This window comes from Myodes glareolus, chromosome 9, assembly GCF_982192425.1.
Source record: "Myodes glareolus chromosome 9, mMyoGla1.1, whole genome shotgun sequence".
In the NCBI taxonomy this organism is placed as follows: Eukaryota; Metazoa; Chordata; class Mammalia; order Rodentia; family Cricetidae; genus Myodes; species Myodes glareolus.
Window position 1 is genome coordinate 4,086,908 of NC_142034.1, and position 25,065 is coordinate 4,111,972.

Below are 25,065 nucleotides of genomic sequence, written 5' to 3' on the forward strand. Positions count from 1 at the left end.
AAAGACTGAAAGAAAGAGGCTACAGGCAGCTGTCATGCAATAACTTTCTGAATCAACTGTATTCTGTCGTCCCTCCCCGTGTGTGTGTGTGTGTGCGTGCTCTCAGGAGTGGACAGATAGCAGAAGTCAACTTCAGGTGTTTTGCTCAGGGGCCATCTGCCTGTTGCTTAGTGTGTGTGTGTGTGTGTGTGAACGTCAAGTGAACGTCAAGTGAACGTCATGCGCTTGTGAGCGGGGCAGATGAGATTGGAAGAGGGCGTTGGACTCCCTGGAACTAGAGTTACAGGCAGTGTGAGTCACCTGATGTGGGTACTGGGAACTGACTCAGGGTCCAGAAGAACATCAAGCACCCTTCAGTGCTGTCCAGCCCTATTGGCCGTGTTTTCTTGTTTGTTTGTTTGTTTGTTTGTTTTTGAGATAGGGTCTCTCATGGAGACCTCAGATTGAGAGGTTAGGCTGGCTGCCAAGAGTCGCAAGAACTCTCCTGCTTCTACCTCCCCAGTGCTGGGATTGCAATCATATGCCACAAAGACGGGCTTTTACGTGGGCTCTGGGAGTTGAACTCAGGTCCTCACTCTTATACAGCAAGCACTTCACTGACTACTCCATCTCCCCGGTCCCTCAATCCTACTTTTAAAAAGTCAGCCCCAGGCATCTCCTGATGGATGACACCACTCTATTTTAGGTTAGCAACAGTCAAAAAATGGCTTTGGATTTGTCAAGGTGCTAAAAATAGCCACCCTGTCTGACATCTGTCTGAATTGTCTGTCTCTGAAGCAAAAACGACTTTTCCATTCTTTTCATGTTTCCCAGCATTCACATATTACAGTGGGAAATTATACTTTTTCTTTTTAACTATGTGTGCGTGAGTTCAGGTGCCCTTGGAGGCCGAAGCTGGAGTTGCAGGCGGTTGTGGTCTACCCAGGCTGGGTGCTGGGAATCGAACTCCAGTACTTTGGGAGCACAGCCAGCAGCTCAATTGCTGAGCTGCCTTTCCAGCCTCCTTTATTCCTGTCCCCCGCCCACCCCAGGTTTGAGACGGGGTCTTCTTATGTAGTACAGGCCGGCGCTGACCTCAGACTCAAGTCAAGTCTCCTTTCTCAGCCTCTCAAGCGTTGGCATGAGAGGTGTGTGTCGCTATGCCTGGCTGCCGTTGCTCTTTGATTGTGCCGTTTTCCTCCATTTTTGTCTACCTTGATGATGAACATCTGAAGGCAAAGGTGAGGATAGTCCCCGTGCAGCAGGTAGGGCCGGGCCACCCTTACCTGTTCTCTTTCAGCCTTGAGCTCTTGGTCTCTCCTAGAACAGGGACATGCTTTGGCATAACTCCTTACACGCGGCATCTCCAGGCAAAAGTAACTCCGCAACGCTTGCTGGCCCCTAGGCCCACTTCAAGCGTCCATTGCTGCTCTACAATCTGGCCAGTTATATCCTCTTTTGTCCATCATAACCGCACCCCAGACTCCCTTTAACAACTAGCCAAGGACGCTTGAAATCCTAAGGCCTCCAAGAGCTCCACTCTTTCCCATGGAAGGGGGCCAAGGGGAGTGACACTGGCCCCTTGTGGAAAGAGAAGTGAAGAACTTGGAGCCAGGCTGGAGGCAAAGGTTGGGTCGGAGGTCATGAGGAGTGGAGGGCGACCTGGTGGTCTTCAGGGACAAGGCCTGAGCTCCACCCAGAGTCAGGGCCCATCAGGCAAAACACACCTCACAGCCGGCCTTTTGGGGAACCGGGGCTACGTGGGTGCGGCCCCAGCAGGCAGTCAGGTACGCAGAGCGCGTGGCCCTGTGGCGCAGCGTGCCAGGTGGTGCGGGAAGCCCACAGCCGTGCCAGGCTGGGCACAACAAAAGCCGGGGTTCTGGGGAGGGCTGGGCGGCGCGGGAGGAGGGCTGTTGGGAGCGCCCGGCCTGCACTGGCCGCCAGCCACCGAGAGGAGGAGCAGAGGATCCTCGGAGCGCAATAAAACGGCGGCTCGGCCCGAGCCCGCAGCAAACACAGCCATAGAAGGCAGCGGAGGAGCCGAGCCGGGCTGCGCTCGCTCGCCGCCCCCCAGCCTCTTTCTTCTCCGCCGGGTGCACTGCCCCGCGCCCTCCCCTCGCCGCTTTCCCCCTAGACAAAGAGGACAGAAAGTTTGCGCGGGGGAGCGGACCAGGTGAGGAGGGGCGTGCCCGGCCCCCCAGCCCGCGCCACAGCAGCCGGACACAGGCCCCCAACGCGCCATGGGCGCCGCGGCCCGCAGCCTTCGGCTGGCGCTCGGCCTCCTGCTGCTGGCCACGCTGCTGCGCCGGGCCGACGCCTGCAGCTGCTCCCCGGTGCACCCGCAACAGGCGTTTTGCAATGCAGACGTAGGTAAGCGGCTGTACCCGGTTCGCGCGGCCCACCTCCCTGCCGGTGCAGCTGGCTGGGGCTCCCTCTGCCATCCCGCAACTGAACGCCCCAAGCGCACTTTCTCCCTCCTCCGTTCCCCCGTTTCTCTTTCTTTCTCTCTCTGAGCTGGGAGAGATGCTTGGCGACCTCAAAATTCCACCGAAATTCCGCAGCAGCTCCGGCCCCAGGAAAGGGAGCCAGGGAACGCTTGGGTGTTGGCAGGCGGCCTCCCTGGGATGCCAATGCTGGGGGCGGGGAGTAGGGGACACGCGGGGGTGCGGTGGCTAAAGGACTGGAAACCCCGGGAAGAAACTTCCACAGGTGAGGGGTTGGCTGTGTGAGGAGGGCTTCTCTGCAGCCATTGGGGAGTTTTTGCGTTTAGCAGGGCAGAATGGAATCCCCCTGCGCAGATCCCGTGAGCTCAGAGGGACTGAGGAAAGCTGCTGGAGTCCACTTCCCTGCTGCCTGTCCCCGGGAAGGCCCCACCAACAGGGCCAAGCAGGGTCCAGAGCCTGAGTATTTTTGCTGCTGTTGACTCTCCCCACCCCCGAGAATGTACACACACACACACACACACACACACACACACACACACACGGGGACTGGGGAGTGACTTATTATTATGATTATGAGAGTCATGGGATCGTATGGCTGCTTAGATTGCCCAGCATATATGTTACCCTCAGGACTCCTTGACCCAAAGAGTGGGTGCTAGTTGGCCAGGTAGGAGGTACATACATAGTTATGTGGTCCTGGAAAAACTGGTAACAGTGGGAGGCTCCACTTGGAGTTGACCCCCAAGGCCTCTCCAGCACTGGGCAAACTCCCGTATCCAGCAGGTGAGGTTCTGGTGCCTCTTCCACCTTCCCTGCAGGTTTGACTTTTATGTTCCAGTTGTCTGAGTATCCTGTACCCCTCTCCCACATAGACTGAAGCCAGTGCCTGTTTCTCCAGGTGTCAGAAATGCCCTCTTGATGCCCTTTTCTGTGGCTCCTTGCCCCACCCTGGTTAGCTCTTTGGAGGGTGTTGAGCTGATCCTATCTATGGGGCTACTTAACTCAGCCTACCTGGACGTAGGGCGTGAGGTGTATTTGTGGAGTGGTTTGCAAATACAATCTGATTTGAGGGAAATGGGATCTTTTGTCCACTTGAGCTTTGACGAGCAGCAACATTTTGTGTTGAGGGAGTCCTTTCCAATGAGAGAATCATTAGTGTGTTTCCTCAGGGCCATCCTTTGGGGGTACGGTTGTGTAAGGTCCCTTTGTAGAGAACTCACTTCTGATCAGCAAGTTGCAGGGAACTCAGAGAAAAGCAGCAGGCAGGACTCGGAGGCCTAGTTCACAGGGGCCTGGTAGGAAAGAACTGACCCGGGATGCCCACACTGCTAGCTGCAAGTCGAGGGACGCTTAGAAAGACTCTTCCATCTTAGCCCAGACAAGGTAGCACCAGGCTGGGAGCTGCGCTAGTCCCGTCTGGATCAGAGGTCTGAGGACTCCGTGCCTAGAGGCCCCTTCCTGCCTGCACATTGCTCTCCTCTGCCTAAATTTCCTAGCATTGCTGTCCAAAGTGTTGCATCTAAGTCACCGTGAAGGCAAGACTTTGAACTCATCCCAGCACAGTGGCTCAATCCCATAGCGGAGCTATGTCTCCTGCGGCTGTTGTGACAGATGACCACAAATGGGTACTCCCAAAGCAATGGAACTGACTGTCTCGTGATCCAGGAGTTCCAAAGCCTAAAATCCAGATGCTGGCAGGGCTGGTGGCCCAGGCCTCCCACCCAGTTTGGAGGGTGGCACTCCGATATTCCTTAGTGGTTTTGGGGGGATAATGGATGAGTCCCTTTCTCTTCTTGTCTACATACGGCTATGCCCCCTCTTACAAGGACACAAGCCAGGACACAAACCACTGGATTCAGTGTTTGTTTCAACCCATTTTGACTTGATTACATCAGCAGAGACATCCCAAGAGGGTTATATTCATGGGTCTGGTGGTTATGGACTTGTAGGAGGGACACTGTTAACTCAGCACAACCAGGATGTGTTAGCCCTACCCACCCCTCTCAGGATTGACCAGCATGAACCGAAAAGTGGCTGACACCGTAGGGTAGGGAACTGCAGTGAACCCACCCCGCCAGTATTGGCCTGCTGCATGGTTCTGTCCTCCTGGAAGTGATATAGATTTGTGACTTGCTCAGAGGGGCATCCAGGTCTGGCTGACGTCAGAACTGCCCATAGCTCTCTCTTGCGTTCCCAAGCTGATACGAAAGATCTGGCTCAGACTTGGGCTGCTGTTGTTTTGAAAGCATCTCAGATTTTGGACACCCAGAACCGTGACCCAGGACCCTGAAAAGGGTGCACATAGAGGGTTAATAAAAGCTAGCATTTCCAGTGGCTGCTGTGTGCACAGAGCCGAGCTGCCTGGCTCAGAGTCTGACCCAGAACGGATTCCTGGGAGGGATCTCTCTGTCAGTGGCAGGTCTGGAGCTATGGTGGACATAGAGAATTGTAACAATTCTTATGGAAGGAATAAGAGAAGGCTGGCCCACTCTTGGAAGGCCCCTATCTCTGCGCTTTTGGGTCAGGACGCATAGGAAACGTGTCTGCATCCTGGTGCTGCTCAGGAGCACTACTGGTCTGATTCTCTCACCTCCTACCGCAAGTCATGGAACCTGAACTGACGGAATCTGCTGAGCTACTTGGCAGACTCCGACTGCACTGACTGCTTTCTGGAATCAAGGGCATTCAGGAATGGGGGTGGGGAATCTACCCCCTCTGCTCAGGTAGTGAGGCCTGAAGCCATAGTCAAGACCTAAAGGGCCACCAGGTATGGTGGGCGATCAGGGTGAGGACATAGTGGCTTTCTGTGGGGCCTGTGTTTGTTTGTGTACATGGTGATGGAGACCAGAAAGGTAGGAGTGGCCACCCCAGAAAGCATGTAACACGCACACAGTAAGGACTCTGTCTTTGTTGACTCGTGTAAAAGCAAAGCAAGGCACCGCCAGGCACTGTGAGTTTCGCAGAACTTTGGCGGATGGTGGCTTTCTGCAGAAACTGCTGGTAGCAGGCTCTCTCTGGGCCCCCAGGCATATAGTTCTCATACTGGACTTGTCTGTCTCAATGAACAAGTCCAGAGTGGCTGTCTCTGCGCTATGGGAATGTAAGGGAGAAATGAGCCACTGGGAAGAGGAAGCTCTAACACCAGGGCAGGGGACAGTAGAGGTGGGTCTAAAGGTTAGCAGGCACACACAGACCCTTGCCAAATGCCAGCAGGTGGCCAGTGGAAGGTGTAGAGAAAGTCAGACTTTGTGCAGTTCATGAAAATGATTAACTTAAGTGATGAACTTGCCAAATTCAGGGGTAAGCACATAGCAACTTGAAATGTATTGCAAGTTACAAAGGGGAAGGATGCTGATGGCTGCTGAGGAGGGGGCTGTGGGAACACTTTGACTGGTATCCTGGATGGAGAGCTTCTGCTGGGGAGGGTCTGGGATCTGAGTCCTTGGCAACTCCCAGGCTTGAAGCTATAGAGGAATGACATGTCAATCAAGCAAGGAGGTGTAGACCCTCCCACACCACATAGCTGAGCTCTGTGAAAGCCTGGGACCTGCTCAGGCCTCTGAAATTCCAATCTCCTGGTGTGATGGTCAAGTGCTCCTGCACTGGCCTGCAGATGGACTGGGTCTCAGCCTTCCTCCTCCTCACCTTCCTTTGGCCTCCAGGTGGCTTTTAGCATGAACTCTAAATGGCTCTTTAGATAGGAGGAGCAGCTGCCTGGATCTGGTGGGGGACCTTAGCCTAAGGCCTAAGGCTGTGAACCTCTTGCATTGAAACACATTTGAGAGATGTGTTTCATGACTCCAGGAATCTCAAGGGGAGAGAGAGAGAGAGAGAGAGAGAGAGAGAGAGAGAGAGAGAGAGAGAGAGAGAGAGAGAGAAAGGCAAGGGGAGAAACAAAAGGAAGGAGAAAGGAGGTATGGGCAATCTGGCAGATGGAGGAGGAGGGATCATGCAGGAGTCCTTCCCCAGCCCCAAAGCTAGGCTCAAACGCTTGCAATACATCAATGCATGCTCCCCTGCCCCTGGTGCACGCTCACATGCTACTAGCATGCACACACACAACCCCAGGAGCAGGCAGCTCGCTCATGGCTAGGATGGTATTTCTCCAGAGGGAGGAAATGAGACGTGGGGCATAGGCAAGGCAATGTAGAGAACACAGACCAGGAAAGGATGCTCCAGGCACGGCTAAGTGCACCTTGGTGGTGTCAATTGGAGCATCCTTGGTGGATGGGCTGGGTTGAGATGAGAGAATGGTAGGTGCACAGTGGCTTAGGAAGCGGCAGGAAGTGGCTGGTGGAGATAGGGGTCATGTGCTGTCACTCTGACTGGTCACATGGTGCCTTCTATCCAACCTTGGACCCATAGCAAGTCCCTGAGGACACACAGGTTGTAGATTGGTGGCCAGAATCATGAACACCTGAAACCTTGAGGCCTGGCTGTGGTCACTGGGATTTTTAAGATTGTCCAGGAATTCTACTGGTGTTCTGCCCATGCTGGTGCCAAGTGGGGTCCCCAAGGCAATGTGACAACAGCAGAGGTTAGGGATGGAGTGGTTAGAGTCCTGTTAATTCTGATACAATGTCTAATGGCGACCTATCTGATACAATGTCTAATGGTGACCTATCCAATGCGAGTGCTTGGCCAGGGTCTTAGTTTGGTTGCCAGGTCTGAATAAGAACAGTGAAGCCTATGAGTGTCCCCAGGTGTGGTGGAGGGCAATTCAGCAGATGAGATGCCTAAGATGCCAGGAGGAGAGCTGGTCAAAGAATAGGGAAGATGGTAGATTTCTGGACCAAGCATGACCAATAGGCTCAGTGTGTCAGGAGAGGCTGTGATGTAGAGCCAGCAACTGCAGTCCTCAGCTGCTTGGAACACATTCAGCTGAACACCCCACCCCCCAGCCTCAGCTGGCTGGGATCCATACAACCTGCTGTCCCCGCCTGCTGGGGCTCTGTCATTGCTCAGATGTGCGGGAGTGGAAGGGGACTCTCACACAGTGAGCTGCTCCCTGATGGGCTGTGTCAGATGGGCATGTCAAAGCTTTGGGGTCCCTCAAAAAGCAGATTGGGAGCATATTCTATCATGCGAATTGAGGGGTAGCTTTTTTTGAGGCAGGGTTTCTACATGCAGCCCAGGCTGTCCTGGAACTCAACTCTGTAGACCAGGCTGGTCTCCAACTCAGAGATCCTCCTGCCTCTGCCTCCTGAGTGCTGGGACCAAAGGCGTGCACCACCACCGCCCTGTGAGGGGTAGCTTTATGAAGAGGGGTCTGTATATGTGGATGTCTTGGAGAAGAAGCCCTTCCTTGGTAATTACAATTCCTTTTCTGCTTAGATCTTGATCAGTGCTGGCCAATAAGTACTCCTGGGTTCCGAGGATGATCTCAATCCAGTGTGTGGAGAGAGTGGTGTGGCTATGTGACTTAGACATCAGTGGGCCCATGTGGCTGTGTGGATGTGTAGCTTAGAAACCCATGGGCTCAGTGTGATTGTGTGGCTTAGACACTTGAGCCTCCACACCCACGTGGCTATGTGACTTAGTGACTTAGAAACCCACCCCCTCCTCCTCGTGGCTATGTGGCTATGACTTAGACACCTGCTTCTCTTGTGGTTTATTCCTCTAAGCAGGTACAATTGAGTAGTCACATTGGGTTGCTGACCACACACAAATCTCTGGGCAGGTGCTCAGGGAATTTTCAAAGGGTTAGTCAGTCACAGGACTGTCTTGAGGAAAGTGGAGACTGGAATATAGCACCTCAGTGATCTTGCTCATTGCCTTATTCCTGATGGGAATCTGTTGAATGAAGGGATTAGAATGGAGCCCTGGGCAATCCTGAGGTGTGAATCTTATCAGCCAGATAACCCTCTAGGTCCAGGGACCAAACAGAGACGGAGTGGCCTGGGGCAGTTGAGGGAGCAGAAAGAGCTAGCGTGGTTGAGCTGGCTGAGAAAGTGGACACTAGGGGAAAGGTTACTGAGCCTGTGTGAAGCCGCAGAGCCTGGGGTCCAGTCAGTGGAACCTGGGGAGGCTTGGTTAGACACTAAGCGAGGCAGGAACCTGTGGGGACAGTCTAGTGAGCCAGGGGGCAGTGCCAACACCTGCGCTTGGGGTAACTCTATGGGTGAAAGGAACCTTGTGACTGAACACCCACCCCCTAGAGTGGGCAGGCAGGTGTTTCCTAGCATGGTCAGATGGTCAGGCGGACAGGGCTTTGAGAGTTCTGTTGGGCTGTGGGCCTGGATGAGGAAGTGCCCAGTCAGCTCTTTAGCAGACTGTGGAAAATGTAGGGGGAAGGGGGCTGTGGAGAGAACAGGAAATGGGGGAGGAGCCAGTAAGGGCGGGGCGCCTGCGTTTACAGCAAAATGTGGCCAGAGGCTGGTTCTGCCCAGAGTGAGGGCCAGGGACCAGCTCCATGACCTTGGACTTGAGTCCCCACCTCTAGTCCAGTCTCTGAAAAGGAGACAGTAACTCACTTGCGCCTCTCTTAGGTTGTGGGTGACGGAAAGGAAGACAGCGGCTAACGGGTTCCAGAGCAGAGTCTGCTGGTAGTGGCAGCCAGGCCGTTAACACTGAGCTGGACCTGCCTCTCAGTCCTCATTACCCCACAGGCAAAACTCAGGGCTGAGCTGCAGGTATCACACAGTAGAGAGAACAAAGAAGAAACCTGATGTCTAGTGGGGAACAGGTGGCGGCCAGGGTCCTGGGAGGGAAGACAGGTGACAGCAAGGATGGCAACATGTGCTGGAAGAACCATCCCCCACCCCTGCTTCCCGATATTCGTCCTCTTCATTGGCTTTGTCACCCCACTTTTGCATAGGATAAAATCCAAGGTCCAGGGCTGGCAAAATGGCTCGGTGATAAAGGACCTGCCACACAAACCTGGCAACCTGAGTTCAAGCCCTGGGATCCATGTAAAGGTAGAAGGAGTGAACTAACTCCATGAAGTTGTCCTCTGACCTCTATATGTGTACCACATGCAGTCACACACGCACACACACACGCATGCGCACAGCAAAATCCCCAAGACCCAGGCTGATAAAGGAGGGGGTTTATGGCCCTGTGGGTAGGAGACAACTGGATAGGAAACAGTTCAAGAGGAGTGTTTCTAGGTTGGCACCAGTCTGTACCTACATTGACTTGGGAGTGGGTGGAGTGCCGAGTGGCAGACGATTTCACGAGGCTTGCCTGTCTGTCGGCAGAGACGTGGATATGAGTTTGGTGGTTTGCTGTGGAGCAGATTCATATCTATGGTCCAGAAACAGGTCCAGAATGGGTCAGTTCTACAAGCCCAGGTGCAGCCTTTGTATGGAACATGGTCACTCAGTTCTCGCCCAGTGTGATGTATATGTACATGCCCGGGATCCATTTTAGCAATAGTATGGAGTGGACATCCAGGTCACAAAGTCAAAGAGTTTTGCCACCTGACCTGGACCAGCAGAACCTTCTTCAGCGATGGGGTCCTAAGTGGGAGGGACAGGAAATGAGAAGATAAAGAACTCAGAAAGCTGGGCTTGGGAGTTCTTATGCCAAGCAAGTTTCTTATGAAGTCCAGCATCTTAGATACTGTGTGGGGTGTGTGGGGGAATGGGACAGAGTCAGCAGAAAGCTCTTATACAATGAGCCGCAACAAGAAGCTAATCAAGCAATGTTGCACAGTGGAACACGTGACTTTATGGATGGCGTACACGGCGGCCTTGGGACTGATAAGTCCAGTCTCAGGATGGTTGAGTTCTCAGGATCCGATGGAGTTCCCCCAGGGCCCTGGCCCCGGGCTCTCACTAGTTCGACCAAGTGTATTCCTGGTTTTAGACAGGGAACCTTCTCAGTGCAGCAGGGCCTCAGGGCAAGTCTTGGGTCAGCCCAGGCCTCCACAGCCACCACCCAGGCTAAGGGTAGGGCCCCACCATCAGACAAGTGGGCAGCTGGCTTCTATCCTTGTTTTCAGAGGCAGCTACTGAATTGATGAATTTGCTGACAGTCCCCTGGCTTTTTTTTTCTTAAAAGTGTGTGTGTGTGTGTGTGTGTGTGTGTGTGTACACATATGTACTCTGTAGTCAGAGGACAACTCTCACGAGGTTGAGCACTCCTTCCACCATGGATTGTCTTCTAGGCATTGCCTTGAGACCTCTGCATTTCTCTGTCTCTGACAAGGGCTCTGTTTGTCAGCACCATTCATTATTAAGGTATGATTCAAGCAGTGTACAGATCACCCCATTAAAGTGTGTGGTTCATGGAAGCTGGAAAGGTGGCTCAGGGGTTAAGAGTGCATACTGCTCTTCCAGAGAACCTGAGTTTGGCTCCCAGCACCCATGGTGAGTGACTGAAAACTGCCTGTGACTCTGACTTGGGGGACCCTATACCGCCTTCTGGCCGCTGTGTGTCCCGCTCTCACACGCACATACGCACGTACACACACATCATGAGTGTTTAAAGCATGTGGTTGAGTGGATCCTAAGGCCCTTCCAAGATGACTTCTGTCGACTTCCCAGCACCCAGAGCAAAGGTCACCTCATCTGAGCCTTCCAGGGTAGCCTCAGGCTGTGTCTTTTCCCAGAGGAACTGGTCCTTCCCTGTGACAGTCACACTGCACCAGGACACCTGGTGCAGTCTCATTGGTGACACAGTCCCACAGAAGACAGCTGACATCCTGACTCTTTCCTGGCCTCTTTCTATGGTTGGCAAAATTACTCCCGTGCTGGACAGACCTCCCATTTTAAATAAAGTTTTATAGAGCATTGTCTATGACTATATTATACAGTGGAGGTTGGATGAGTAAGACGGAGATTATTTAGACCCTCAGAGCCTGAGTCCTCAACAGTCTGTCCTTTGTAGAAAATTCTTTTTTCTCCTTGGCCTCAGTGATACGGGTGCAGGTTTCTGGTTTGTGTGGTGTGGTATTCATCAGGTTACCTGCTCTGTAATTTCCAGAACAAGCAGGATGGCTTGAGAAAGGATGAGAAAGGATTCTCCAAGCTGACCCCGAAGCTGCAGTTGAGTTCCCCCAGCCTGCTCTGGACTCCTAGGAGAGGGGAGAGGTGGGAGGGTGGCTTCATAACAAAAGCCTGGTTCTCTGTGCAGATTTTCCTGTGGATATAGAGCCCCAGAGTGTGTGTTCGTCAGTGTGTCTTGAGGATCCGCATGTGACTTGAGACATCATTTGCCCCCTTCCTGACCTGCGGCTGCAGGTGGTTCTGACTTTCCTGACACCCTGCTGGGGTCTAACCACCTTCTGCAGAGATAGCGGAGCTTGTGTGGCAGAAGCAGCCTTCGCCAGGCTCCTCTCGTTATAACAGAGACCTGGCTGGGACGCTGACCAGCTGGTTCTTAACCAAGGAAGAGGGAGGTATCTGGAGAGGCCCTGACTTTAGAGCCGCTCGGCTGGTCGAGTACCTCCCTGTCTAACAAACCCTGAGAGTATAGTAGAGAAGGCCTTGACGGGTCACGTTCGGAAAGATGTCCTGATGGGCTCCCCAGATGTCAGCCCCACGGGCCCCTTCCAGGAGTCTCACCTCCCGGGAAACCTGTGGTCTCTGCTCAGGGGCTACGGGGACAAAGGTGCCAGAAGAGGCAGTCTCCCCTTCAAGCTGTGGATGGGAGCACACAGTGACTCCTTTTCCTTCGGGGACCCTTGAACCCAGCTTGGCTTCTCTCCACTCTACCCTTGGAAGATGGAGCAGGAATGTCTAAGAGTTTTCCAAGGTCACCAGGACTGTGGCAGGGCCAGCAGTCCCTAGAGACTCAAGCAGGAGCAGGCTCCCGGCTTTGGATACAAGGGTGCTGTTCCTTAGGGGAGGGGAGCAGGAGGCTGGGTGTCCTTGTGGAGGCTTGGTGACAAAGATGTTGTGTCTCAACGTACGCCTTCTGGAGTCTCCCATGGGCGTGCTGGCAGAGCAATCAGGATTATAAAAATAAGCCTGTATCCAGGAATTTTTTTTTTTTTTTGAGAATTGGTAACAGACACCAGTAAGCATTTGGTCACAAGTTTATTCAGTCTTGCTTGTCTGGGGAAAAGGTCAGCACCCGGATGTGTAGCACCTGGGGTCACTAGTCAGTGTAGCGCCAGGTGTCCTGCGGGTAGCAGATGATGCTAGTCCTTCACTTGCTGTGTGGTGCGAGGTGAACTCGGGACCTCCTCCGTGAGCCACTCTAACACTGAGTGTGCCTCCCCCAGCCTGGCATGGTAGATATTTTAAATTAAAATGTAAAAGTGAGGACATGTGAGGGAATCAGATTCCTGTTTGCAAGTGCATTTTTTCAATTTCCTAAAATGGACTTGATTATACACGGTTTTTTTTTTTTTCTTTTAAAGTTCGTACTTGCTATGATTGCCTAATAACAGGCAGTCAACCTGGCACTCTCTATACCTGACTGTCCTGGCCAGTGTGACCTGTGTTGTTTAGCAGAGTGGATATTTGGGGGTTTCTGTTGGTGATGTTTTTTGTAGGTGCTGGCCAGTTACCTTCATGGGGTCCACCTATTGTCTGGACCTCCTCAGCACAGGGATTGCCAGCATGTGTCTCCACCTCCACCTCACCCCTCCCCACCCTAAGCCTTTTCCATTCTGCTGGAGCTCAAACATAGGTCCTCCTACTGTCCCAGCAAGCGCTCTCTCCAACTCCCAGCCTGCCTACTGGGTTCATGCAGAGCCTGGGGCTTGTGTCAGGAGAGTACAGGTGCAGCAGGGCTGGATGTGGCAGCATCACTGTCATTCCCAGCCAGACCTAGAGAGAGTAGGAATGGGAACCGGAAGCCGAGAGCAGTTTGGGGCAAAAGAACCACCTATCAGGAACCACCAGCACATTCTATGTCCAGCCCCTTTTCTTTGGCTGAAGATGTGAGATGAGGGGCAAGGAGAAAGAGACATAAAAGCCAATCCCAGGGCTGTATCCATGAGTTCCCCAGAGAAACAGATTCAACCAGGAGAGAAGGCCCAGGGTTTGATACGGGAATGGGCTCCCACCGTGATAGACTGTGAGCCACCATTGCAGGCCAGAAAGCAGGGATGTGGTTTTTATCTGTGTTCAAAGACTGAAGAATGGAGGTGGATGGAGTGAGCCTGGAGTGCAAAGGGCAGGGAGCCAGGAGCCCTCGTGGCTGTAGACAGCAGATGAGTGTCCACGAGCAGAGAAAGAATGCTCCCTTCTTCTGGGTTCTCAAACTTGCTCGGGGTAGCCCAGGAAGCCTGGTTCAAAGCTAATAGTGTCCAGAAATGGCTCTAGATTCAAAGCTAATCGTGTCCAGAAATGGCTCTAGATCCAAAGCTAATCGTGTCCAGAAATGGCTCTAGATTAACCAGCTTGCTGAGTGTCCCTTAGCTCGGTCAAGTTGTCATAGAAAATAAACCATCACCAGGGTGTGAGAAAGGCTTTGGTGGTCAGTGGCCTCTCCCAGAGCTTGTCCAACCCAGTCAAAGCCCTGGGTTCCAGGATCAGCTGTCCTGATCCTATGCTCTCCGAGAGTCCCACACCTCAGCTCACTTTTCCTCGATGGAGGAAACGCTTGACTCTTTATCAAAGCCACATTCCGCAAACTTAACCGCAGTTTAGTGGTCCCGTTTTTAGAGAATGTTCCAGCTCTAGAAACATAGTCAAGCATGTCAGACTTTGAGTTCTGTAGGGTTATGAGTGACAGAGGGGGCCGAAGCTAAGATTCTTCCTTCACCTGCCTCAGTCAGAGTCCCCAGAGCTGTTAGGAAGTAACCCATATGCCCTCTGACCAAGTCCAGCCAGCTGCTATCTCTACAGAAGGTGGTGTAGGAAGAATTTGTCCTTGGGACCTAGAAGTCTGTCGCCTTAGTGTTCTGACAGCTAGGGTGGAGGGAGAGGTCTGATGTTGTCAGCCTGGGGGAGGGAGGGTGTCCTCCATGCTGCTGTGGCTGTGACCTGAGAGTTTCTGTATTGCTTGGCCTCTGTTTGTCAAAACCTCTTTAAACAGGCACCTTCAAAAAGCTCACGACCCCTGCCGCTTTAGACAAATCTGTGATTGCTTTTCTCCCATGAACCTTTGTCCTCTCACTGGTCTGTCTCTATCCCTGAGCTCACCCCCTGCGGATGATGTCACAGCACAACAGCTCTGCTGTCCCCATGGCAACAGCCTCCCATAGTTAACCAGCCAGGGCAGATACTAGGCTGCTGACAGAGGTGGGGAGAGGTGATTCCAGCTAACCTGGGCCAGCGACCCCTAAGACCCCACGTGGACCACCTTAGGACAAAATTGTAAGATTGTGACGTCTGCCCCTTCTCCTCTGGGAGGGGGTTTCTTGGCCCCATGCCCAGGCCAAGTTCTGATGTAGGTTTAAGGGTCCCCGTCTTAGAAGGATGACTAGGTGCTGAGAGTAGGGGCTGGAGCTTGGGGAGACTCTATAGCTGCCTTAAGGAGTGGGAGGGACGTCATGACGGAGCAAGAGTGGCAGCCAGTGTGGGCGCCCCTGACATGGCTAGGGACTTGGAAAGCAGGTAGTGAGCACCACCCCTATATTTAGTAAGGCACCAGCTGGATCAGCTGTAAGTGCCCCTGTTGGTTGGTGGATGCCCAAACTCTGAGGTCGGAGGTCAGCTTTGCGACAAGGTTTGTCTTTGGAAATATAAGCTTGTCCTTTATCCCCTTAGCTGGCTGTCCATCTTTCTTAGCCTGGTAGAGCCCTCCCGGTCCCGGTGGGGCTTGAGGAGACGGTAAAATGTTGGTATGTAGCCACGCCCCTAGGATTTGGAGAAAAACCTGCTATGATCTTAGGCAGGGCTTATGTTTCACCAGGCCCTCGCCTAGCAGAGTTGCTGGCTCTGCTACTCTACCCGACCCAGCAACTTTATGAATGACCCCTCTAGACCTTAGCTGGATGAGGAAGTGTCAGAAACAGGGTACAGGACAGCACGCTCTGAGGCATAGAAGTTGAACTCAAAGAAATGGAGTTAAACACATTTCTGATGTTTATTTCACTTGGGCTTGGCTTGGATGCTCCAGTGATGGGTGTCTCACTGCCTACCCAATGATTTCAAGACAGTCCTTTGGAAGGTGTTTCCTTTTGCCCGACCAACCCTTGCCTCCCTGTAATGTGTCCTCGGTGGTCTGGCTTGGTCATCTGGAGACACAGACGGTAAGTACCAACCTATCCCTACATGACTGGCTGTGCATCTAGGTGGTCCTCACAGTGATGGGAGAGGCTGCCATCACACACTTCACAGATGAGGGACTGAGGCAGCGGCATTCAGATCCTTTCCTGGGGCACATAGCATGCCACCCAGACTCCTCCATGCTCCTCAGGCCTACAAAGGCCTCTGGCTTTTCTCATTGTCCTTCTGAGTTCCTTGTTGGCGTGCCCTTTTTCCATCCTAATCCAGAACACTCTGGGAGAAAGTTTTCCACATCTGGTTCTTCCTTGCTCTTCCAACACTTCATCCAGCTGTTCTTTCTCAACTCCTGTTTCTCTGTGTAGCCCTGGCTGTCCTGGAGCTCACTGTAGACCAGGCTGGCCATCCTCCTGTGTCTGCCTCCCGAGTGCTGGGATTAAAGGCGTGTGCCACCAGACCCAACTCACACTTTTGATTTGTTGGTTGCTTTTGATTTGTTGTTGGGTTCTGTACGTGCCAGAGGCTCATACCAGGTGTCTTCCCTGCTGGCTCTCTACCATAGACTCTGAGACAGAGTCTCTCACTGAGCCTGGAGCTCACCAGTTTGGATACACTGGCTGATCTGTGAGCTCCAGGGGATCTACCTACCGGTTTCTGCCTCCCCTACACTGCTTGCAGGCATGAGCTGCCATGCCCAGCTACTTTACATGGGTGCCAGAGACCCACACTCAGGTCCTCATGTTGAGACAGCAAGAGCTTTACTGACTGAGCCATCTCCTCAGTCCCTCTTGTGCCTTTAATTAATTATCTTGTGACCTTGTCACTGTCCATTCACTGATACTCCCCATCCCTTTAAAGTCACAGACCCACGACTGCCCGTCAGTTTCCTGTACCTTGACCATTGTCTTCATCTTAGATGCTGGCTAAGCTCCCTTAGGTCCAGGTGCCATTCTCAATGACACAGACCATCTCTTCTGCTGCTGAGGCATCCTGGCTGTGCAGACAGAGTGCAACAGTACTATCACCACAATGTCCCTCTGTCCCTCTGTGTCCAAGGCTGTCCGGGGCTGTCTAGGCTGTCCAGAACAGGGTTAGATTCTCCTCTGGCTGCAGGTAGACATCATACTGGTGCTTTGGGTGTTTATGTGGCTCCAGCCACAGGCAATTCTTTGGTCTCCCAAGCCTCCCAACTGATTGCTGAATTTGGTGAGATTTGGATGTATTCCTGTTCCATTTTGTCATGTCATATTTGGCTAGGAATACACTGTTGAAAAATACTATCATCTGGGCCTGGTGGCACAAGGTCTATAATCTTGGCCTTGGAAAGGCTGAGGTAGGAGGGTCTCAAGTTACAGACTAGCCTATAGTGAGACCCAGTCTCAACAGAGCCACACAAGAACCATCTAAGATGGAGCCTGGCAACTGATTTTCTTACTTGTGGATCATTGCCACCCCTTGAGTGTTGTGTTTTAGGATGTGTGAGCTTAGAGTCAAAAGCTTGGGTCCCTGGCACCAGCTAGGGCCACTGGTCCCTGTACTCCTCACTGCTTTTATGTCAGACTCAATTGCTAGATTTTATTCCTGTGGTGCCAGGCTTCTGTAAAAGAGGTGGGGGTGGGGAGCACCTGGAGAGATGGCTCTGCAATTGGGAACACTGACTGCTCTTCTAGAGGACCCAGTTCAACTCCTAACACCCACATGATAGCTCACAACTGTCTGTAACTCAAGTTCCAGGGGATCTGACATCTTCATACAGACACGCTTGCAGGCAAAACACCAATGCACATAAAATAAAATTAAAATAAGAAAAAGAGGTAAGAGGAAAGTCATAGCTAGCACTGATAGTGCTACAGCCACACAATATTAACTTACTAAGCCCACTTTACACTTGTTGTCCCTTAATTTAAGATAACCGTGTTCTGCATATCTTAAGAGCCCTTGGGTGTCCGCCATGTTGTCCCAAAGAACCAAAGGAAACACAGAACGTTGCTTTGTCAAGAGGGAGCTGTGTGTGCTGTGTGCCAGTCACTCATGCGATACAGCAGTGTCAGACAGCATGCATGGGATTGCAGAGCTGAGCTGTGCAGAGCTGTTCCTGCTCGCTGATGACACTAATCTCTAACGGTCTCTATGTTTCCAGAAAATTCTGATGTCCGAATCCTGAGTGTGCAGATTGTTGAGAGCTATTGTTGTGGGGTGTCCCAGGCAGGGGAATTGCAGGAATCTCCAGATACAGATGGAGAATCTGGGGGCGGGCACGTCTATCTCATGAAGAACCCACATGGGCACAGTTAAGGTGCTGGGCAGCAGTGGGCACTGGGGTTGGAGCTGGCAGGATAGCATGAACGGATCCTGTTGCTGTCCTACAGGCTAGGGTAGAGCCTGTTGCTGTCCTACAGGCTAGGATAGAGCCTGTTGGCCATGGATGGTATTTGGAGACTTACTGGCCAGGACAACAGGGGGCCAGTGTAGGCTGCAGTAGGGTGCAGGCAGAGAGGTGGATGGGAGATAGGAAGGCTTGCAAGAAGTCCTAGGAGCTCACCTGCTGTTGGGCGAGGGAGAGAGCCAGCTGTTGAAAGGCAACAGGTGGAACATCTGGTGAACTCAGAGGCACTGCTGTGTCCCGTGGAAACACCCAGAAAACACACACGCTTGCCTCAGGCCTCAGCAGCAGCCAGGAAACAAACAAAACTCAGACAAGATTAAGTCCCAGCTCTGACTCCTGCTCCTGCAGGCTAGGAGTCTGGATCAGGGTCTGTCTGCTGAGATTTGAGACCTTGGTGCCTGCTGGGTAGAGGCTTGCTGGCCTTAGGCAAGCTACTCAACCTCTCTGAGCCTCAGCTACCCCATGCCCATGATGCATGTCCAGACAGATGAGGAGATATGTGTGAGGCCTGGGAGTGACAAAAAGTCGCCCTGCTCTACAACCAGCTGGCTTTGTGGTTACCGCTGCAACAACCCAGCTGACTCCACTTGACCCTGTCTCCCCAAGCATCACCTGGCCTGGCTAAGTTTCTCTAAAAGGGCACACGCTTCCAGGGTCACCCTGATATCACTAGATGTCAGTCTAGCCCTTGGCTGTTGTTGACCTGTGTCAACTACATTGGATGGGTTTATCCTATGGCCACTGTGTACCTGGCCGTAGAAGGGCACTGCAGCATTGTCAGGAAAAAAAACCCAGAAAGTAGAGGGCCCGGTGGCCACTATTTAGCTGTGTTACTCTTCTCGTGGATGTGGAGGCGGCAGACCTGGGCATCCACATGGTGTGGGCACTATGATAATTCTCCTTCATAGTGAGACAGAACCTACACAGGTCAGCTGCAGGACCCCATATCCTGCTACTGGGACCCCGTCTGGCTGTGTGAGCCCATCTTATGGTTCCTCATGTGGCTTCTGATTGTTACTTTGGTTCCTGGTTTCACTGGGGCAGGCATGGGGCATTTCTCTACCCAACTGCTCAAAGGCATTTGGGTTCTCTTCCAAGAAACCTGGTGCTGACCCCACTTGGCTCAGGTGTGTGCTGGTGGGGGCTGTGGATGACACGGGGGACTTGCTGATGAGAACTACAGGTGACCAGGTGCTTCCCCATGGCCCTCTCAGGCTCATCAAGGACCCTCCAGGAATCCAAAGGGAGCCCTATCCTCTGGTAACAATATAGGAGGGGCCCAGGAAAGATCACACAAAGACACTGGGGATGTGGTTGACAGTTGTTATGGGGACATGGATTCCTCAACTATAGAGCTAACTATAATTTTTCAAAGCTTATCCCAAAGATTTCTCCATGAGGATGAGGGTCACTGACTGGGTTGGACGCACCTCTGGTTGACAGAGACATGGCAGGTCTTGGTGGTTGTCTGTTAAAAAAGGACTAAGTAACTCCAGGCTCAGAAATAGACTTCATGCCTTCTGTGGGCTTGGTGCCATCAGAAAAATAGTTACAGCAACACAGACCCTCCCCACCCCTCCCAACACCCTTTTGGCTATGCCCCGGTGGGTGAAGCTTGGGTTTGGGTATGAGACGCCCATCTACACCCAGCTGCTCTGGGATCTGAGTCATTCAGCCTTTCTGAGCTTCCGTTTCTCCTAGTTAAAGACTTAGCTGTGGTAATTCCAGGTTACTCAACAGACCTAGAGAAATAGAGAAACTGCCAGACTGTTGACAATGTGCCTCGCCCCATTTTACACACCCACCACCAGGGTGCAGGCTTCCAGTTTCCCTGGCTCCTGATCATAGCCATCTTTGAGGGCAGGAAGCAGTAACAGCCTGCTTTTCTCTGGCGCCTGTGGCTCTTGGCCATCTTTTCATGCGCTGTCTTAGCCGAGCATCTGTCTTCTTGGGTGAAGTGCCTTTCTGCATCTTTCTCTTCCAGAAACATTGTTTTTAATTACATCGTGGCAGGGGGTGGGGGTGGGATGGGGAATGGGGGGGGATGGGAGAGAGGGGGTGAGGAGGAGGGGTAAGGTGGTGAGATTTACATGTGATCCATGGAGGCCATAGGCGTTAGATCCTTGGAGCTAGAGTTCCTGACTCTTGTGAGCCACCCCAGCATGAGCGCTGGGAGCTGAACCCAAACCATCTCTCCAGCTCTACTTGTATCTTTTAAAGACACCATTTTTGTGTGTTTATGATGGGCACACGCGCATGCCTGCGCGCATATGCAGAGGTGAGAGGACAACTTCCCGCGGTCGGCTCTCTCCCTCACGGGACCCTGGGGATTGAATACAAGTTGTCGGGCTTACGCAGCAAGCTCTTTTTCCTGCAGAGCCATCTTTCTGCAGTCACTTTTACAGTTAGGCTGTCTGCTTCCGGACTGGTCAAGTGTTGCGGACTGGAGTCTCCTAGTGGGTCTGTGCGTCTGGAAAACCTTGATCTGCAGAAGGTGTTTTGATCATGGCATCTCAAAGCCCGTTGCTTTCCTTCTCATGGCCTTCATCTATCAATTTCTTCTTTCGCTACTTTGTTTTTCCTGTTACATCTAAGAAATCTTTGTCTAAGCCCAGGGCCACCCAGGGCCACGAATATGTATACTTCTGTTCTTCTAAACATTTATAATTTTTGACCTGGCATTACATCTATACAGGATTGACTGTGAGTTAAATTTTGTATGTGATGTGAGGAAAAGGTCCCTGTCCTTTGAGTGTGGGCACCCAACTGTCAGAGAGCCATTTCCACATTGGCTCCTGAGCTGAGGGTCACGGCTTCTTTTCGTTTTCTCCTTTTGTCCACCATGGTGGTCAGCAGACTGGTGGGTGTGGTATCAGCTGCTGTTTTAAGAAAGCGCTTCTCATTGCCTGATCTGGAGCAAGGAGCTCTCACAAGGACATATATGTCCATGTCAGTGATCATGTGACCAGCCATGACTGGCCAAAGGCCCTGGGGTCTACCTGGTCAGAGTGATTCTGTTAGCCTCTTTCCTGCTGTCTATTCCGGCCTCAATGTTCCTCTTGCTCCCTGCCTCAGCTTCCCCATCTGTGAACCATGGATGATAATAGCTCTTTACCTCCCAGGGCTACTAGACCAAAAAAAAAATTGTGATCTATGCTATGTGTGGTGGTATATGCCTATAAGCTCAGTATGTGGGGGTGGGGTGAGACCAGAAGATTACAAGTTCTAGGCCAACCTGGACTATATAGGGAGATCCCTACCTCAAAAAATGAACCCTGCATGATAGCTGCCCAATGCTCAGAGGAGCTGTTTGCTGTGACTGACATCAGCTTACGTTGATCAAACTGCTTCTACGGGGACGAAAAGAAAGGGCAGTCAGGGGCTCTTCTCCATGCAGACCATAGTGTCCGAGAGGCCACAGGACTCTGTCTTCTTGGGAAGCACAGCTTCTCTAGAAAGGTCTGGCAAAGCATGGCCCTTCAGATGCCACAAGAACACACAATGGTCCTCAGATAACCTCACAGTAGCAAGCCCAGTATTGGGATACAATGTAACATACATTTCTCCTCTCTGTCTGGTTTGTATTAGATCCATGTAGCAAGCAAGCATTCACCCACACACATGCCTGCATAATGTACCCCTCTTCTCAATGACATGCACGTAGATAAATGTGACTGCATCTCTGGTTTGTACTGGATCCAAATAACAAGCATGCATGTATATACACGCCCCTTCTTGCACACCCCTGCTCTTGGGCATAGAGGTGGGTAACACAGATGTATGAGCACATGTCCTTAGACACAGGTCCCTGCACACATCCTGCCTGCAACTCCTCCCTCTCCTGCCCCTTCATTTTCACTTATAAGCAGCTCTCTCACGACAGGCTAGGCTCCATGGCCATAGCCCCCATCCATCCTTCTCAGGTCTGTCCTCACCTGCCCCTTTTTGCAAATCCGCCCCCCACCCCCAACACCTGAGTCCTAACTTTGCCTCCTGGGGTGGAGGGCTGTCAGACTCTGTGCTGCTGTTACTTTTTTTGTCAGGAGGCCACCCTGTGCCTTTTAGGATGTTTAGTGATGTCCCTGGCTTGTCCCCAGTCAGACTGGTTGTGCCTCCTTCCTCCAGTTGTGATGACCGAAACTCATCTCCGAACACTGCAGATGGCATCTGCAGCCATAGTCTTAGGAAACACAGATGCCCCCACAGGCTCTTATCCAGGCTGTTCAGGCTAGAACGGGTGCTAGTGGGCAGGGGCAGAGGAGAGATCTGCTGGGCGTGTTTTCGAGCGTATCTTGCATTGAGAATCCCTTGCGCACTTGTCTCCAGGGCCTTGCACACTTTTCTCCAGCTGTCCAGAGCGTCCTGTGCCCTCCTGGCCTTGTAGACTTGCTGTGACTCTCTCGTCGTTTCTGCGGGTGCCCAGGACCCCGCAGCCTCTTCTCCTTGGCTACAGCCACCTTTGCCTGCAAGTATGTCTGCAAAATTCACAGAAATGGAGAGAGACGTGGAGCAAGCCGCCGAGCTGAACCCCTCTTCTGATGAGGAAGCCTTAGTTCTGAGGCAGAAGCCTGAATTGATGCAAGTCCGAGACAAGGGTGACGTCACTCTGCAGCAGTGGAAAACGCGGCAGCTGCAGCGCCTGGCTGAGGAGTTGAAGGCAGAGTGGCAGGAGGCCCGGCTGCAGCAGGTTAGAGACATGGAACGCCTCTATTTAGCCCGTCTGTTGGATGAAGCAACAGGGCGGGCCTCGGGAAACAACTTCAGCTTGGACGAGCACAGCCAAAGAGGAGCAGCAAAACACATGAGGGCTAAGGAGAGAAACAGAGCAGCCTTCCGAGAGGAGAGGGGCCACCGGGAAGAGCACCCCAGGCAACACCCTAGGTCCCGGAAAAAAGCAGCATGCTCAGAGAGACGGGGTTCTACCAAAGCCCGGGTCCCAAACCCCTGTGAGAAGGGTAAAGGGAAACGGGTGTCTTCGAGTAAGAGCAGTGGTGGCTACCAGCCCTTGGGCCCTCGGGTGAGCAGAAGGGCAGACCTGGCAAAGCTCAACCCACTTTTGAGTGGGCCTGGGGAAACTGAGTGCGTGGAGGAAGTACCCCAGGAGGGGAGGCGGCCGATGAAAAGGGGGTCTTCACGCTTTACTCAGAACGTGAATCACAACTCTACAGATGAGAGTCTGCAGGACAAAACAGCTAACTTAGAAAAACCCTTGCCCCTCAGCTCCACCTTCAGACAGGAGGCCACAACCCAGGGGGCGAGCAGGTACAGCGATAAGAATCAGTGGCACAAAGAGCTTGAGTCTGCCTTCGAGGAATTGTTTAACACCAATCGGAAGCTGAAGAGACATCTGAATTTGCACCTGGGACAGAGGCTCAATATAGACCAGGATCCAGATGAGCAGCAGAGCTGCTCAGAAATTCAGGGTGAGAGCAGCGACATCCAGAGAGGGGAGAGTGCAGAGGAGGCAGAAACGACTGCTGAGGGGTGTGGAAGCCCATCAGACATGGAGGCCCCTGAAATGTGGTCCAAGACCAATTTGAAACAGTTGCTAAGTGAGGCCGAGTACCCCAGGTACCAGCCCATGGCAAAGCACGTATTAAAGCCTGAAAGCCTGACACCTGTTCCCGAGGCAGGAACATCTAGCGAACAAGATGACTCATTCTCAGAGAGCCCAGAGTCAGGATGGCTCAAGTCAGCCACAGCAGAGGAAGAAAGCCTTAAGCCTTACCTGCAGAAACAGGACAGCTCTATAGCAAGCTGGTTGGCTATGAGGCAAAAGCAGAAGGCAGAGTTGGAGCACAGAAGGCAAAAGACATTGTTGGAGCTGACAGAACACCCCAACATGAGCTTGGAAATCCATTACAAGGCTGAACTAGAGGAAGAACGCAGGGAACGCAGAAGGATGCGTTTGGCTCTCCTCAAGTCTTATTCCACTGGGATCCCGGCCCCAGTCTCTGACAAAAACACTTCCCTGGACAATGGCCTTCTCGACGAGGACAAACAGAGCCAGATGATCCGTGACCTCCAGCAGCAGATTTTAGAGCAAAACAAATTACACAAGCAGTTTTTGGAAAAAGCCAGGAAACGCTTGCAAGAGTTTCAAAAGACATTTTAAAGGCAGACCCACCCGAGATAAATACATCCCTGATGGCCGCTTTGCCTGCACCATGCCTGCATCTCTTAAGTCTGTTTATTCACCATCTTGGCAAACTCCTTCCTGCAGAAGCAGAATCCCTGTGGGGTCCAGAGAGGGAGTCTATCCCAAGTTCTGCAGATGGAGTCTGTTTTTATGGGCTGTGGGTACTTAATGGAAACCCCAGGTAGAATCAGCTCTTGAGATGTTTTAGCTAAACCCTGGGCTTTCAGGGGCATTCAGGGTCAGACGGGCGCAATTTCAAAAGATACATCATTGCTTTCTTGGCCTCTGGCTGAGACAATGTCAGAGCCATTAGCTAAACCTCTCTCCTGTAGAAGGCGGCTACACACAAAAAGACAAAGCCAACATTGTTTCACAATGTATGCATTCTTAGAAACTTTATGGGTGGGGGGAGCAGGCAAACCCCCTCCCAGCTGGGTGACACTGTCACCCAGTGATGATGGGGCCAGTGCTGATGGGTGGGGGTGGGAGGGAAGACCTGGGTGTGAAGTTTACTGTTCCTTAGCTTTTCAAAATGAACCAGCAGCCACCTGACTGTGAGGAGCACATGTTGGATAGATTGGGGGTCACTCTGAACCGGCAGCCACCTGGCTGTGGGGAGCTCATACCAGGTAGGCAGTAGCCAACATACTTTTCTCTGCAGAGCCTAGAGGATGAAAGCGCTTGCTCTGCCAACCAGCCTCTGGCCACTGCTCGGCTCTACTGCTGCACCCCCAAAGCTGCTGTGGAAGGGCTAGGCTTAGAGCAGCATAAAGTAGGATGCATGAGACCCTAGGTTCAATCCCCAATACTGTTGAGGCATTGGTGGTAGTGGGGTCTGCCTTAGAACTTGTAATCATGAGTGGGTGTGGCCAAGTACAATGAGACTTGTTTGGCTAAGACAGTGACTGCTGGCTGTGGCTCTTTGTTAGTTTCTGGGGCTTTTCTCATTTCTTCCCTTCCTCCTCCCATCTTTCTGTCACGGCCTTCTTCCAGATACCTTGATTGATCATATTTGATCACAACTCATTAGGAATATTGGTCCATAAATGG

General features: G+C 52.3%; 2 protein-coding genes across 5 annotated transcripts in view; both read left to right on the forward strand.

Moving 5' to 3' along the window:
* The first annotated feature begins 1,985 nt into the window (after nt 1-1,985).
* Timp2 (TIMP metallopeptidase inhibitor 2) overlaps nt 1,986-25,065 on the forward strand; it is a 45,886-nt gene continuing 22,806 nt past the window's right edge. Inside the window, exon 1 of the mRNA XM_087909706.1 lies at nt 1,986-2,349. Coding sequence (XP_087765832.1) covers nt 2,220-2,349 — 130 coding nt within the window. The 5' untranslated portion in view covers nt 1,986-2,219. The remainder of the gene's footprint in view (nt 2,350-25,065) is intronic.
* Nucleotides 14,454-24,046, forward strand: Cep295nl (CEP295 N-terminal like). Of its 4 annotated transcripts, none has more exons than XM_048451849.3 (3): nt 14,454-14,638; nt 15,384-15,516; nt 22,203-24,046. In XM_048451849.3, the coding sequence occupies exon 3, from the start codon at nt 22,348-22,350 to the stop codon at nt 23,989-23,991; it is 1,644 nt and encodes a 547-aa protein (XP_048307806.1). In that variant the 5' UTR covers nt 14,454-14,638; nt 15,384-15,516; nt 22,203-22,347; the 3' UTR covers nt 23,992-24,046. The 4 variants fall into 4 exon arrangements, with proteins under 4 accessions (XP_048307806.1, XP_087765830.1, XP_087765831.1 ...); XM_087909704.1 differs by having other exon boundaries at nt 15,420-15,516; XM_087909705.1 differs by having other exon boundaries at nt 15,424-15,516.